This window comes from Phocoena phocoena, chromosome 16 (assembly GCF_963924675.1).
Source record: "Phocoena phocoena chromosome 16, mPhoPho1.1, whole genome shotgun sequence".
NCBI lineage: Eukaryota > Metazoa > Chordata > Mammalia > Artiodactyla > Phocoenidae > Phocoena > Phocoena phocoena.
This window is the reverse complement of record NC_089234.1, coordinates 38,719,479-38,733,752: the sequence shown is the minus strand read 5'-3', so window position 1 is coordinate 38,733,752 and position 14,274 is coordinate 38,719,479. Positions and strand designations below refer to the sequence as shown.

The 14,274-nt window shown below is 38.1% G+C and overlaps 1 protein-coding gene across 1 annotated transcript in view; it reads right to left on the bottom strand.

Moving 5' to 3' along the window:
- ASAH2 (N-acylsphingosine amidohydrolase 2) overlaps positions 1-14,274 on the bottom strand; it is a 108,649-nt gene that overhangs the window by 79,835 nt on the left and 14,540 nt on the right. Inside the window, exon 6 of the mRNA XM_065893907.1 lies at positions 13,481-13,558. Coding sequence (XP_065749979.1) covers positions 13,481-13,558 — 78 coding nt within the window. The remainder of the gene's footprint in view (positions 1-13,480; positions 13,559-14,274) is intronic.

Below are 14,274 nucleotides of genomic sequence, written 5' to 3'. Positions count from 1 at the left end.
AGTGTAGAGCTATAGAGTTCACAAGTTAATTTCACATCTGTTATTTCATTTGAATTTCACAACAACCCTGAAAAACAGGCTGGTATTACCTGTGCCCCACAAGGTGTCTCGGAGAAGCAATATGGAAGCCCACTTGTCATACAGGACCAAGGCTAAAGTGTTGGTCTTGTGACACCTTGTTCAGTGGCCTTTGTAGGATCAAACCTCGACACAGGTGAAAAAGGTGTTTACAGGATAGAAGGCTGTAAAGCAGATTATCAAGAATACTCAAGAAAAGAGAGATGCCAATCAATAAATTTTCAAGCTAATTTAGGATTTTAAAAAATCCTTTGTTGATTTTTCTTCGCTGAAGGCTTTTAAAACATTTCTACCCGTGCCCCGGTCCGGGAAGATCCCACATGCCGCGGAGTGACTGGGCCCGTCAGCCATGGCAGCTGAGCCTGCGTGTCTGGAGCCTGTGCTCCGCAACGGGAGAGGCCCAAGTACCGCAAAAAAAAAAAAAAAAAAAAGTAAAAAAAAAAACATTTCTACCTAAGCAATATGGTACACAAAACTGAACACTGACTTAATGACTAGGGATGTTTACGGGCTTCAAGTCATCATTCAGTATTCAGTTCCCGTTACCCAACAGATGTAATATGTAGGTCAGAGGTAGCCAGCACAACACCCACGGGGGCTGGGTAGGCAACATAGGAGTTAATCTGGTTGGTACAATAGGGACTGTGAATTGCAGAGAAACTTGCATAGTCTAAGGACCACCGCCTCTACTGCGGCCAAATGCTGCCTGATGGGAGCATAAGCCAGTGCTGCCAGATCTTCCACAAATCCATGGTTTTGGGAAAATGTATCGATTTAAAAATTCTATTTAAAGAAGTAAATGGCATGGAAACCAAGGAGAAGAATGGTTACAAGTTAAGAGACTTAAGACACCAAGCCAACAAATGTAGTTTGTGGACTGTGTTTGGATTCTGACTCAAAACAACTGGAAAAAGACTGTTGATACAATCAGGGAAAACTGAACACAGACTAGGTTTTAGATCATATTAAGAAATTATTTTTAATTTTGTTGATTGTGATAATGGACTGTAGTTATATTTGTCTAAGTTTTTATCTGGTAGAGATACACACTGAAATATTCATGAATAAAATGATACCTGGTATTTTTGCTTTTAAATACTCTAGCAAAACAAACAAACAAAAAGGAAAGGAGGGATGAAACAGAATGGCAGAGGACTGCTAATTATTGAAGCTGGATAATGGTTCCATGGAGATTCATTAGACTAATCACTCTAAACTGGCATATATTTGAAATTTTCCATAATTGTTTTTTGTTATGCTGACATCCATTGAAAAATTTTTCCTTCCAATTTTATTGAGATAACTGACATACAGCACTGTGTAAGTTTAAGGTGTACAGCGTGATTTGACTTATGTACATCGTGAAATGATTATCACAATACGTTTAGTGAACATCCATCATCTCATACAGATACAAAATTAAAGAAAAAAGTTTTTGTGATAAGAACTCTTAAGATTTACTCAAGAGCTTTCATATATAATATATAGCAGTACTGATTACATTTTTCATGTTGTACATTATATCCCTAGTACTTATACGTGGAAGTTTGTAGTACTTTTTGACTGCCTTCATCCATTTCAATTTTTTTTTAATAGTGTTAGACCAAATCACCAGTCTATAGGCTGCATTCAGCCCCCAAGGTGTGTATGGGCCACTGTGCAAAGGTACAGAAGTTTGGATTGAAGGCAGTTCTAAGGTCATTCCCTAGAAGTTACTTGCAAGGTTTCTATATGTTTTAAAACCCTTATATTCGTTTCTTTTTTGTGGTTTTTCTTTTTCTCCTAAGACTCAAGCGCCAAGGGATATTCTAGTCAACTAGTATTTTCCAGTCAGTTGAAATCTGCTTTTTTGTAGTTTTATTCCATTTAGTTTGGAAGGAAAATGAGGTGGTGGCCATGACAGTTCCAAGGCTCTCCAACCAAAATATTTCCAACATGGTCACACTGAGGTCAGCCAGATGCAACCTCTCCAGTGCAATCAAAGGAAACCCACAGAACAATTCTATCAATGTTAGACTATCATTTAGTACTTATTGGGTGAAAAACTTTATATATAGGTTCTCATTTTATTCTCACAAGAACCCTTTGAGTCAGATGCTTTCCTTATCCTCATTTCAAACCGAGGAAACAAAGGCTCAGACTGATGAAGTAACATGACCAAGGTCACAGAGTTGTAAATCAAGAAGCAGGACTATGAATCTAGGTTTGTCAGACCATAAGCCTATGTCCTTATCTGCTATGGGATGCGGGCTCTGTTCATTCAATCGCTCATTCAATATACATTTAGTTAACTCTGACTTTGTGCCAGACACTGGGGACAAAGAGATGCACGAGGCATCATCTCACCCTTGAAAAATGCTTCACAGACGATGTGACATTTGAGCTGGGTCTTAAAAGATGAATACGTCAAGAGGGAGGGGACATGGGGATATATGTATACATATGGCTGTTTCACTTGGTTGTACAACAGAGGCTAACACAGCATTGTGAAGCAATTATACTCCAATAAAGATTAAAAAAAAAAAATGATGAGTAGGAACTTGGCAAGGGGATGACTGGAGAAAAGACATTTGTAGCAAAGGTATGGAGATGGGAAGGAGTGCAGTGTGTTCAGAGACTGGATAATCAGCATGACCAGAGCAGAATGGATGAGGGCAAGGAGAGATGGAGGTTGCTCCATTCATTCAATCAATATGAATGTATTAGTAACCAAGTATGTGGCTGGCCTTATGTTAAACCCCAAGGAACATAGAGAGGAATCAGGTGTGTTCTCTACCACCAAGGAACCACAATAATACCTGGGCGAAAGCAAATGCTAAGAATTTTGGCCTATAATTAGATTATAGGCTTGAATTCTTATTTATTTTCATTTATTTTAGACCATAGAAAATTAATTGAATTTTTTCTTTACAAAACTGAAAAAAAATGTAATCAAAAAAGTTATTTGCATGTCAGAATAAGAAGATACTGTTTTTCCTTCTCTGCCCTTTAAAATATATGCTATAAGAGTATCAGGCTTGTCACAGCAACCAAAGTACTTTGGTAAGAGATGAATATTTATAAAGATAGGCAGAAAAGTGGTCATTTTAATTTAAGAATGCTTACTTACAGTTTATTTTATCTGGTCGAAAAGTATTCATCAAAGCAAAGTTCAAGAGAGAGGAAGAAAGGTTTAGGTAGTTTCAAAAGAAGTTAGAATATAGACATAAAAGGATGACTATGTCTTTCATAATAAACTTTTAAAAATAATGATTATGTCACAGCGAGGGCAGGGCTCTACTTGAGTCAGCATGATGCAATCAAGGTGCTGAGGAAAGTCAAGAGATTTGAGATCTTATCATTATAAGGAGCAAAGTTAGCTAAAATTTCTAGATCCCTGTTTCCTAAGACTGAAAAATAAATTTCAACTATGCTTTGTGAATCAATAAACAGCGAATTAATACAGAATAGTATAATTATTCTCTCCTATGTAACTGAGACATTTTCTAGTGTCTTTTTCAATTCAGACATTGTGTACTTCCTATTCTGAAGCAGAAAAGCCAAATGCAGAATTGAGCTTCTTAAATATTCTAAAACAGTAACAACCCATCCCAGGTCCCATTCTCTCAGACCTGAGCCGCCCTGTTCATATGGAGGTCATGCTCTGCACAAAGGTGACTGGCAAAGGGGTAAGTGGAGGCTGAAATCCAGCCCCCTCTCAGCTCCCCAAACAAGGCACCTTAGTCAGCCCAGAGAAGGGAGCGCCTTTGTGTGCTGTGCACCAAGTCCTATGTGCTAGGTGTGGCCATCTCCAACCTAAGTGCCCACAAATAGGGGAAGAGAATATTGTACCTCCATTCAAAGGTAGTGCTCATGAAGATGTGTAATAACATGGGAGCCCTTTGGACAAATACAATAGAAGATGCTGTAGTGGATTCAATAGTGTCCCCCCCCAAAATTCACATCTACCAGAACCTCAGAATGGGACCTTATTTAGACATGGTCTTTAGAGTGTAAACGAGGTAAAGATCAAGTGAAATGATACTGGCTTAGGTTGGGTCTAAAATCCAGCAACTCATAACAAGCGGAAAGGGACAGAGAGACACCCAGAGATAGAGATGTAGGCAATGTGAACATGAAGACAGAGATCGGAGTGATGTATCTACAAGCCAAGGACTGCTGGCAGCCACCAGAAGCTAAGAGGAAGGCATGGAACTGATTTTCCCTCAGAGCATCCAGAAGGAACCAAGCCTGCCAACACCCTGATTTCAGACTTCCGGCCTCTCGACCTGTAAGAGAATAAATTTCTGCTGTTTTAAGCCAGCCACTCTGTAGTGCTTTGTTATGGAAACCCTAAGAAACTAATATAGAGGCCATATGTCTTAGTGGCTAAGAGCTCTGGAATCAGACACAAGTTACTTATTTGAAACTCGGTATTCATATCTGTAACATAATGTTAATAGTATTATCTACCTCATGGCGTTTGACAATTAAAGGAACAAAAACATCTGAAGTGCTTAGCACAAAGACTATTTTGTGCTAAGAATGGAATAAATCATCACTATGATAATGTTGATGCTGATTTTGATACTGTTGCAGCTGGTGGTGATGATGACTATAAGGGAAAAAGATATCCAAAGCCCTGTGTATATGCGTGTTTCATAAAGTAAACACAATATTAAAATATATGATGTGTGTGCATGTGTGTATTCAACACACGTATATTCACCCCCTATAATATGAGCTTTAAATAATTAAATGAGGAAACGCTGCCCTCTTGTGGCAGAGACTTGAGGGCTTACAAAATACCAACGTGTCCTCTCCTTCCCAGTCCCTCCGGCAGGGTGGGGCATGTGAATCTGACCAATAACATATGTGAAGAAGGACCACCCAATTTTGATTAGACTTTGCATAAGTGGGAAATGTGCACATTAAGATCTTTAATGTGTTAAGCCACTGGAATTTCATGGTCTATTGCATCCCCTGGCATTAATGAACACCTCTTAACACTGAATTAACACACCACTTTTTCACCTGCCTTACCATCCTCCTGGCCTCATCCCACTACAGACTATTGGGAAAAGGAAAGCAAAGGGTGTTGCATCGTGTTATACTGTAAGGGTTATTAGGCCCGGAATTTTACCCAAAGGGCAATCTGAATTTGAAACAAGCAGAAGCAATGACTCCAGACCAGACTACTCAGATTAAAGGACAATGGGCTGTAGCCAGAGGACCCCTTCTAAAGTTACAGGTAAACTTGGTGGCCAGCATCCTGGAGAACCTTTCTACCATCTCTGCTCAAGAGAAGAGATGTCCATTCTCAACTACTCATTTTGTTATCTTCAAAAGTCCTGGATGAAAAAAAAAAACAAAAATACCCTCTCAATAATGTTACTGGAGAGATATCTGGTTTGGGCGGATTCCATTAAGTTCATTAAGTTACTGCAATCAAAATTCTTGCATCCCAAATAGTATGATTAAGCAATCAACAGAAGTAAAACAAGAAGTAGCCAATAAGAATAGTTTTTTAAATTCAGCCTAACTACCCAGGAACTGAAGAAATTGAAAGGAAAACAAGAATGATTTGGCTTTTTTGGGTCTATTACTTAACATTCGTAAAGCATGTTAAAACCAAAACTGGCAAGAGCACAGGAAACAACGCTCCATTCATGTTTGGGTAGAAGCAGTGTAAACCAGCAAGTTTTCCAGAGGACCATTTGGCAAATTATGAGAAAAGCTGTAATAATTAATATCCCTCTATTGGCTCAGCAACCCCACTTCTAGGAATTTAGCTTAGGGAAATCATTGGCAATATATACAAGATATCTGCTCATGAATGCTTATCACAGTGTACTTCATGATAGAAAAAAGCTATAAACTGAAATGTCAAATGATTGGTGATTTATTTGGTACATTTTCATACATATAATGGAACACTATACAACAATTTTAAAATGGTGATTTAAAAAATACTACATTTTTTATGGCTGAGTAATATTCCCCTGCATATATGTGCCACATCTTCTTTACCCATTCATCTGTCAATGGACACTTAGGTTGCTTCCATGGCCTGGCTATTGTAAATAGAGCTGCAGTGAACATTGTGGTACGTGACCCTTTTGAATTATGGTTTTCTCAGGGTATATGCACAGTAGTGGGATTGCTGGGTCGTATAGTAGTTCTGTTTTTAGTTTTTTAAGGAACCTCCATACTCTTCCCCATAGTAGCTGCATCAATTTACATTCCCACCAACAGTGCAAGAGGGTTCCCTCTTCTCCACACCCTCTCCAGCATTTATTGTTTGTAGAGTTTTTGATGATGGCCATTCTGACCAGTGGGAGGTGATACCTCATTGTAGTTCTGATTTGCATTTCCCTAATGATTAATGATGTTGAGCATTCTTTCATGTGTTTGTTGGCAACCTGTATATCTTCTTTGGAGAAATGTCTATACTCAGCCATAAAAAGAAATGAAATTGAGTTATTTGTAGTGAAATGGATGGACCTAGAATCTGTCATACAGAATGAAGTAAGTCAGAAAGAGAAAAACAAATACCATATGCTAACACATATATATGGAATCTACAAAAAATTGTTCTGAAGAACCTAGGGGCGGGACAGGAATAAAGACACAGATGTAGAGAATGGACTTGAGGACACGGGGAGGGGGAAGGGTAAGCTGGGACGAAGTGAGTGAGTGGTATGGATATATATACACTACCAAATGTAAAATAGATAGCTAGTGGGAAGCAGCTGCATAGCACAGGGAGATCAGCTCGGTGCTTTGTGACCGCCTAGAGGGGTGGGATAGGGAGGGAGACGCAAGTTGGAAGAGATATGGGGATATATGTATATGTATAGCTGATTCACTTTTTTATAAAGCAGAAACTAACACACCATTGTAAAGCAATTATACTCCAATAAAGATGTTAAAAAAATAATAATAAAATAAAAATTAAAACTACTACATAGCACTGAAAGGTATTCATAAGGTAATTCTAAATGAAAAAGTTGCCAAATTGTATATACAATAAAGTGTCATTTTCAAAAACTGAAGAAAAATAAACATGATTAGGTAAAGGTCTGAAAGGCTATATAACAAAATATTAGAAGTTATTGAGGCCCAGGACTACCAGATGATTTTAAATTTTTATTTTTGTTCACCTTAGAAATTTTAGGAAATACATGAACAAAAGGAAGATTTTTTAAAAACAACTGTACAACACCAAGAGTGAACTCTAATGTAAATTATGGACTCTGGGTGAAAATGACCTGTCAACGTAGGTTCTTGGATGGTAACAAATGTACCACTCTGGTGGGAGGTGTTAATAATGAGGGAGGCTGTGCATGTTTGGGGGCAGGTGTATATGGGAAATCTCTGTACTTTAATTTTGCTGTGAATCTAAAACTGCTCTAAAGAATAAAGTCTATTAAAAAACAACTTTGCCAGCACTGGCATAGTGTCACTTCTCTCATCTTTTATTAATCAAAGTGGTCCCGGGGCTGGCCAAGTTTCAAGGGCTGGAAAAATCTCCACTCTTGAAGGGGACTGGCAAGGTCACTTTGTATAGAATACATAAGATAAGAGCTATTGTTGCCACCATCTTTGGAAACTATAATTTTCCATTTAAAGATTTGTTTTAGTCTATCAATCCCAAAAGGAATAAAAAGCACTGAAAAAGTGAGATAAGTAGCAAAGTGAAGAGATATAGACAAGTCCAGATACATAATAATCATAATTCATAAAAATAAACTAAATTCACTCATTAAAAGATGAAGATTATCAGAGTAAAAAACAAATAAAGCTATATGATATTCATAACAGACACTTCTAAAATGTAAGAACAAATAAGAGTTGAAAGAAAATGATAGAAAAAATATACATGGCATATTCTAACCTACAGAGAGCTGAGTTAGCTATATTAACTGAAAATACATAGATTTTTGAGACAAAAAATTTATTATTAGGTATAAAGAGAATCACTACAAAAACAAATAAAAAGCACTTCAGATACATGGAGATAACATTGTTAATATTTTTTATAGTATTTTAAAGCTTCTAGTACCCATAGTATATGAAACTAAGAGAGCATCTACCTTGAAAGAATGACCTTTTAGTCATGTTTATTTCTTATCATACATTCCACATAGGAAAATAGGCAGAAGAAAATGTACCTGAATATTAACCATGGTTGACTTTGGAAAGTAAGTCCAATGTCTTCTGCCAGTTATGACAGCTGGCTTTTACAGCTTTGGTTTCTAAACTTGGGACAATTTAAATTAACAAGTATGATTAATCTCTGCTATCAGTCAACTCTCATCACCCTCGTCATCAGAAAGCCCTTTTTAAGCACCTTCAGTTTACACAGGCATGGACTAGACACAGAACGAATACTCACTACATAACCAAGGCCTACACTTCACTGAAAAGGGAGAGCACAAATAAGCTGGTAGGAAAGTTGGAGCAAGAAGACAGTGTCAAGCTTCACAACAACATAGAAGAGGCAGAATAGGAAAGAGAATTTCAGGATGTAGAAACAGAGCGGGGCTTCACAAACCAGAGTGAAGGCTAATGGAGAAGGTATTTATAAAGACATGATGACGAGATGCAGAAAAGAGGTCAAGAATGGCTGGTGAAAGGCAGTCACTTAGGTTTCCACATTTGCTCTCGGCGTGGGGTTAAGTACACTGAGGAGAGAATGCAGGGGGGAGAATAGAGAGCCATAGAGGATAAACAGTTAGAAATTATAATTCAAGAAGTCATAGTCAGAAATCATAGAGAAGATTTATACACACACACACCCCTCAAACTGAGTTCCATAAGTCAGTATCATTCAAATGAATTAATTTCATAAATTGGGTTTTTCTAAGTGTGTACATAAATTATTCGAATAGGTTGCACAGATCACTGCCCCCTGTTGTCTTCTGAAAATGTGCCTTGAAAGGATAACCCCTTTCTGTAAAAATAAAAGGATTTGCAATGTGTAAAACAGAAGACAATAGAGAAATTATTCAAAAACCTGCTCAGACCTTCCTTCCAGCTCTGAAGGAAACCGTGCCATACTGACTCCTAAAGCGTTAATGAGGTGAGAAAAAAACAAAAAAGGAGGGTCCATGCCACTCCTACAAACTTGAGAAAGGAAACTTGGCAGACGGGAAAAGATAGGAGAAGGGAAGAGAAGTGAGACAGAGCCTGTCCGGCTGCACCACACTTGAGGAAATGAATCAGTGTTTCCAGCTGCCACTCCCAGAGCCTCCATTCAGATTATCTGCCTACCCCTGTGATTCTTCTCTTGGTACAGATATTTGAAACCTGTTTTGTTTTCTCCCTCCATCGTCTCTTCGTTCCATAGCATCTTACTACATCAGGATCTCCCAGAACTCCACTCCACAGACTCCTTCTTTGAGGTGCCTTCCAGAATCTCCCTAAGTGAATTTTGTGACTGCCACACAGCTTATACTTTAATACAGAACATCCCAAACATGTTCTCCACGTCTGGAGAAAAATCATTTACTGTTTTTTCATACAGTAGTATCAGTCAAAAAGAAATATTTTCCTTATAGACAGATCAACTGAGGCAAATGTTGGCCTTACAATTGTAGAGGACTTGATGGATTATGGAATATTTCATGCACATAATTCTTTCATCCCTCAAGTCACTACTCTTCCTAACCCTTCAAGAGCCCCCAACTCCCAACCCCAGCTGAAAACACTTCAGTGATTTTCTATTCCCCTTTGTTTAAAGACCCAAATCTTTATCATGGCATCTAATCTCTACCTCTGAATTTAATTCACAACACCATGCCCCACTGTCCTCGCACTCCAGCCACACAGAACTATCAGCACCTCAAACAGGCCACAGGACTTTTGCACATGTTTTCCCATCTGTGTTAAATGTTCTTTTTTACCCCCCACTTTGCCAGTTAATTCTTACCCTTCCTTTGGTTTTCAGTTCCATTGTCTCTTCCTCAGGGAAGACTTTCCCAATCTCCCTGACCAGGTCAAGTCCCTTTAAGATAGCTCTTCATACCCTCCTTGCTTAGCAGTTAACCCAATTATAATTATACATTGCATTTGTATGACTATATGATTACCTTTTGTCTCCACCAGTAGACTATAAGTTCTATAAGAACCACAACCCATTTTTTTCTCAGTGTATCTGTATAGTACTAGTTCAGTTCATGACACACATCTTCCACAATATTTAATAAATGAATGAATGCATAATAATCTCTATGTGGAGAGATGTTACATCTACATTTGAGAAATGTGGAAACTGAGTCTCAGAGATTTTAAAGGATTTACTCAAGGAGCACAGACACAGGTATTTGACTCCTGACGTTATGACCATTTACTGGAAATGCATCATTCCAAGGACTGGAAAGCACTTCCTGGCACATAGTAGGTGTCTGGTGCAGACTTGTTGAATGAAGAAATGAAAACAACAATGAAAGTGCAAGGAATAAATTATGAACTTCAACATGGTTTTCAGGGTGAAGAGAATAGTCTTGCCTGTGACATTGGGCAGGTCGCATCAGCTTTCCAGGCCTCAGCTGAAGTTTAAACTTCGATGATCTTCATGCTCTGCAAATCTGAGGTTCTGTGCTTCTAAACTCCTCACACCTTGGCATCCTGCCTAATAGCAGGTACCTACACATGGTGGCTGAGTTACTCAGCAGCCCAGATTTGACTTTATGTTTTGGATCATTTTTACTGTATTCAAAGAGCAATTATCCCTATGCAACAAGAGGCAATTGCAGGGGCAATTTCATCAAGGATAATATACGGCGGCTATAGAAACAACAGAAAGTTATTGCAGGCTGTTAAGCACAGCAGATGGAAAAGCATTGTTATAACCTTGACAGTTGACCCTGGGACTTCCAGATATGTTATATAGTTATATGCAAGGAAGCAAAGAGAATCTGGCCCCCAAAATAGCATTTTGAGTGTCCTCTTGGCATTCTTCAATGATTCAGAAACTAAATCAAAGTGAGAGAGTGGCATGGACATATATACACTACCAAATGTAAAATAGATAGCTAGTGGGAAGCAGTCACATAGCACAGGGAGATCAGCTCGGTGCTTTGTGACCAACTAGACGGGTGGGATAGGAAGGGTGGGAGGGAGACACAAGAGGGAAGAGATATTGGGATATATGTATATGTATAGCTGATTCACTTTGTTATACAGCAGAAACTAACATACCATTGTAAAGCAACTATACTCCGATAAAGATGTTAAAAAAATAAAGGAACGAATATATGTATATGTACAACAGAATCACTTTGCTGTACACCTGAAACTAACACAACATTGTAAATCAACTATAATCCAATAAAATTAAAAATAAATTTTAAAATAAAATAACATTTTAAAAAAGGAAATCATGAATGGTCTCAGTCATTCAGCCAAGAGTTAAGTAGAAACTATAAGGGAAAAGGCACTTTCTTCTCCTAACAAATTGGGAATTCTCTAACTAGTCATACATACATGTCCTTATCCTGTCTCCTAACCAAATTCCCCATTAAAGCGATCCAAAATCAAGAGCTAGGTTAGCTTTCTAGATTCATCTCTCAGCCACTCCTTGACCTAAGCCCATAATCTGGCCTCACAATGCAGTTTTTTCATGGCTCCATGAGAACTCCCATGGCTCCTTCAGGTCCAGTTCAGTGTCATTTCCTTTTTGAAGCCTTTCACGATGCTCCCAGGTAGAGCTCAGTGCTACCACCTCCAAATTCCCACAGCATTTATTTACGCCTAGGTGACAGCACTGATGGCCATCTGATTATGTTATGATTATTTGTCTGTCTGTCTCTTGTCTCCTGCCCAGATCACCCCACTAGCCTATAAAACTAAGATAGGGACTATGCTTTATTCATAATAATATACCCCAAGCACACAATTGCATGCCTGACATTTAGAAAGCCTATTGAGTTAAATGCTAGGTGGCAACTAATCAGTAGATGAATTAACTGTAAACAAAGAATGAGTCCTATTATATCAACCCACATAATAAAGGTTATTTTATCAGGGAATTTTTAGTGACCTCACTTTAACCCCAAAGAAGTAACACCAATGCTAAGAGTTTCAAGCACTCTGAGATGCCAATAATGGCATTTTTAGAAGAGGTAGAATGTTATTCTATGACTTACCTTTTAGCTAAATTTATTAAACTCTTTTTATGCATAGAACTAGAGTTTGTACGCACTATCTCATTTAATCTTCAAACAATCCCATGAGGTATCATTATTCCCATTTTCAAACAAAATACTTGAGGTGCAAGTAGATAAATTACTTTTCCCAGGCCACAGGGCTAGTAAGCGGCAGAGCTGGGGCTTGAATTCAAGTCCTAAAACCTATATCTAAAACCTAAATGCTAAAACCCAAACTCCTTATCACCATGCTGTTCTCTGCCCAGTTATAGGACCAACCCTAGTATCTGAACTGTGGGTCAGTCTTCAATGTTTTTCTTCACCTCGTATTACTTTCAATTTACTTAATTTTATTCACATAGAAACTTTTACTTAGGTATTTTATAATCTCCCGGAAGACTCCTACCACCTTTAAGAACGGTTATTATCAACATTTAAGGACTCATTTTATCCCTCAATTTTAGAGTAAGAAACCTGAGACACAGCAGTTAAGTAAGTTGACCAAAGTCACACAGCCACTAAGAATGAGAGCCCAGAATGAACACAAGCCATTTGACTCTTGCACCTACGTGCTATCATCCGCTTCCTTAGGACATTTCTGTGTCAGTCTGGAAGTCCACGGGTCAAGGTGTCTGAGACTGTTACCCACCCAGACAATTCCTGAGTCAGTTCAATCGCAGCAACCAAAATCACACATGAATGCAAATGCTTTCTTGTCAAAGAAAACAAAATTCATGTGTTTTCTTACGTATAAAATGGAGCTAAAATCTGTGCCAAGATGTAATTTTGCCTCATCTGCTTCCGTTAGGTGGTCTCGGTTCTGCTTTTATCACTAATTGGCATTGTCCTACATTAGACTTAATCCTTTCAGAAAAGCACAGGTAAATAACCTCAAACCCATAATCACTTGCTGGTTGGTCAGACTGTTTTCTCATTTCCAAGAGATCATCGTCTACCACCATATGAGATCTTGATACAGTGATAACCACTAGCATTTACTGAATCTATTATATGTCAGACGCTATGCTAAACTTCTTCACCCAGATCCCTCATTCACATAATCCTTTTATTAGTCCTGTTTTACAGGTGAGGAACTAAGCCCTGGGATGCTGAGAACGTTGCCTGAGGGCCCATGGCTGGACCCCAGATATGATTCAACCACTCAGCTTATTCTCAGCCTCTGCCGTCACTGTTCTGGTCTCTTTTTCCCCCCTGTAATTAAGGAAAATCATTCAAACAGAAATTTTTTTTTTTTTAAGTAAATAGAGTACCTGATAAGACCCAGGTCGTCTCCGTTCAAATCTACCATTTTCAAGAGTACCATTTCCTTGTCTGTATTTGAAGAATACCTAGTCAGCAAAACAGAGGAACTTAGTGAGTTCTAGGTTAGAGCCTGGCCCTCATGTATGACCCCCTTAGCCAGAAGCTGACACAAAAACCAAAACCAAAATGACTCTCAGTAAGCAAGGCTCCCTGACACTCTAGTTCTACAAACTGCATCCAGGATCTCATTTCTCAGCTAAAGAAATGATTTGCAACTGTGAGCAAAGGGGCATTAGGTCAGCTAACTGGAGATGAAATATACATTTTTATGTAAAATATGCAATATTATATAGCATATATTATTTCTTAAAAAAAGGTTTTGTCTTTGAAATATCTACTCATACTAAATTTTTGTGAAATCTCTTAAAAATAGCAGGGAATGTGCAAAATCAAAAGCATTCCTGACCTACAATTTAAAGGGTTCTTTTATGTCCTTTCAAGGGAAATCAGATTATATTTTCTAAAAATCAACTCCTTTGAAATCTTTTAAAAAATATAGAGACAAATATGAAATGTCAAGTGGTCAAGTTGAACTGCGATATTATTTTACTCTGCTATAGTAGCCAAGTACTTCTCTTCTGTCACAAACCTCGTTCATCACATAAAAAATTAAAAAATAATGGGCTTCCTTAGTTGTCCCATTCAATTACGCCAGTTTTATGTCTTGCTGGCATAATGTCTTATGTCTTGAAAGAGTTATTCATTAGTCGAACAAATGTATGTTATGCACATTTTTATATTT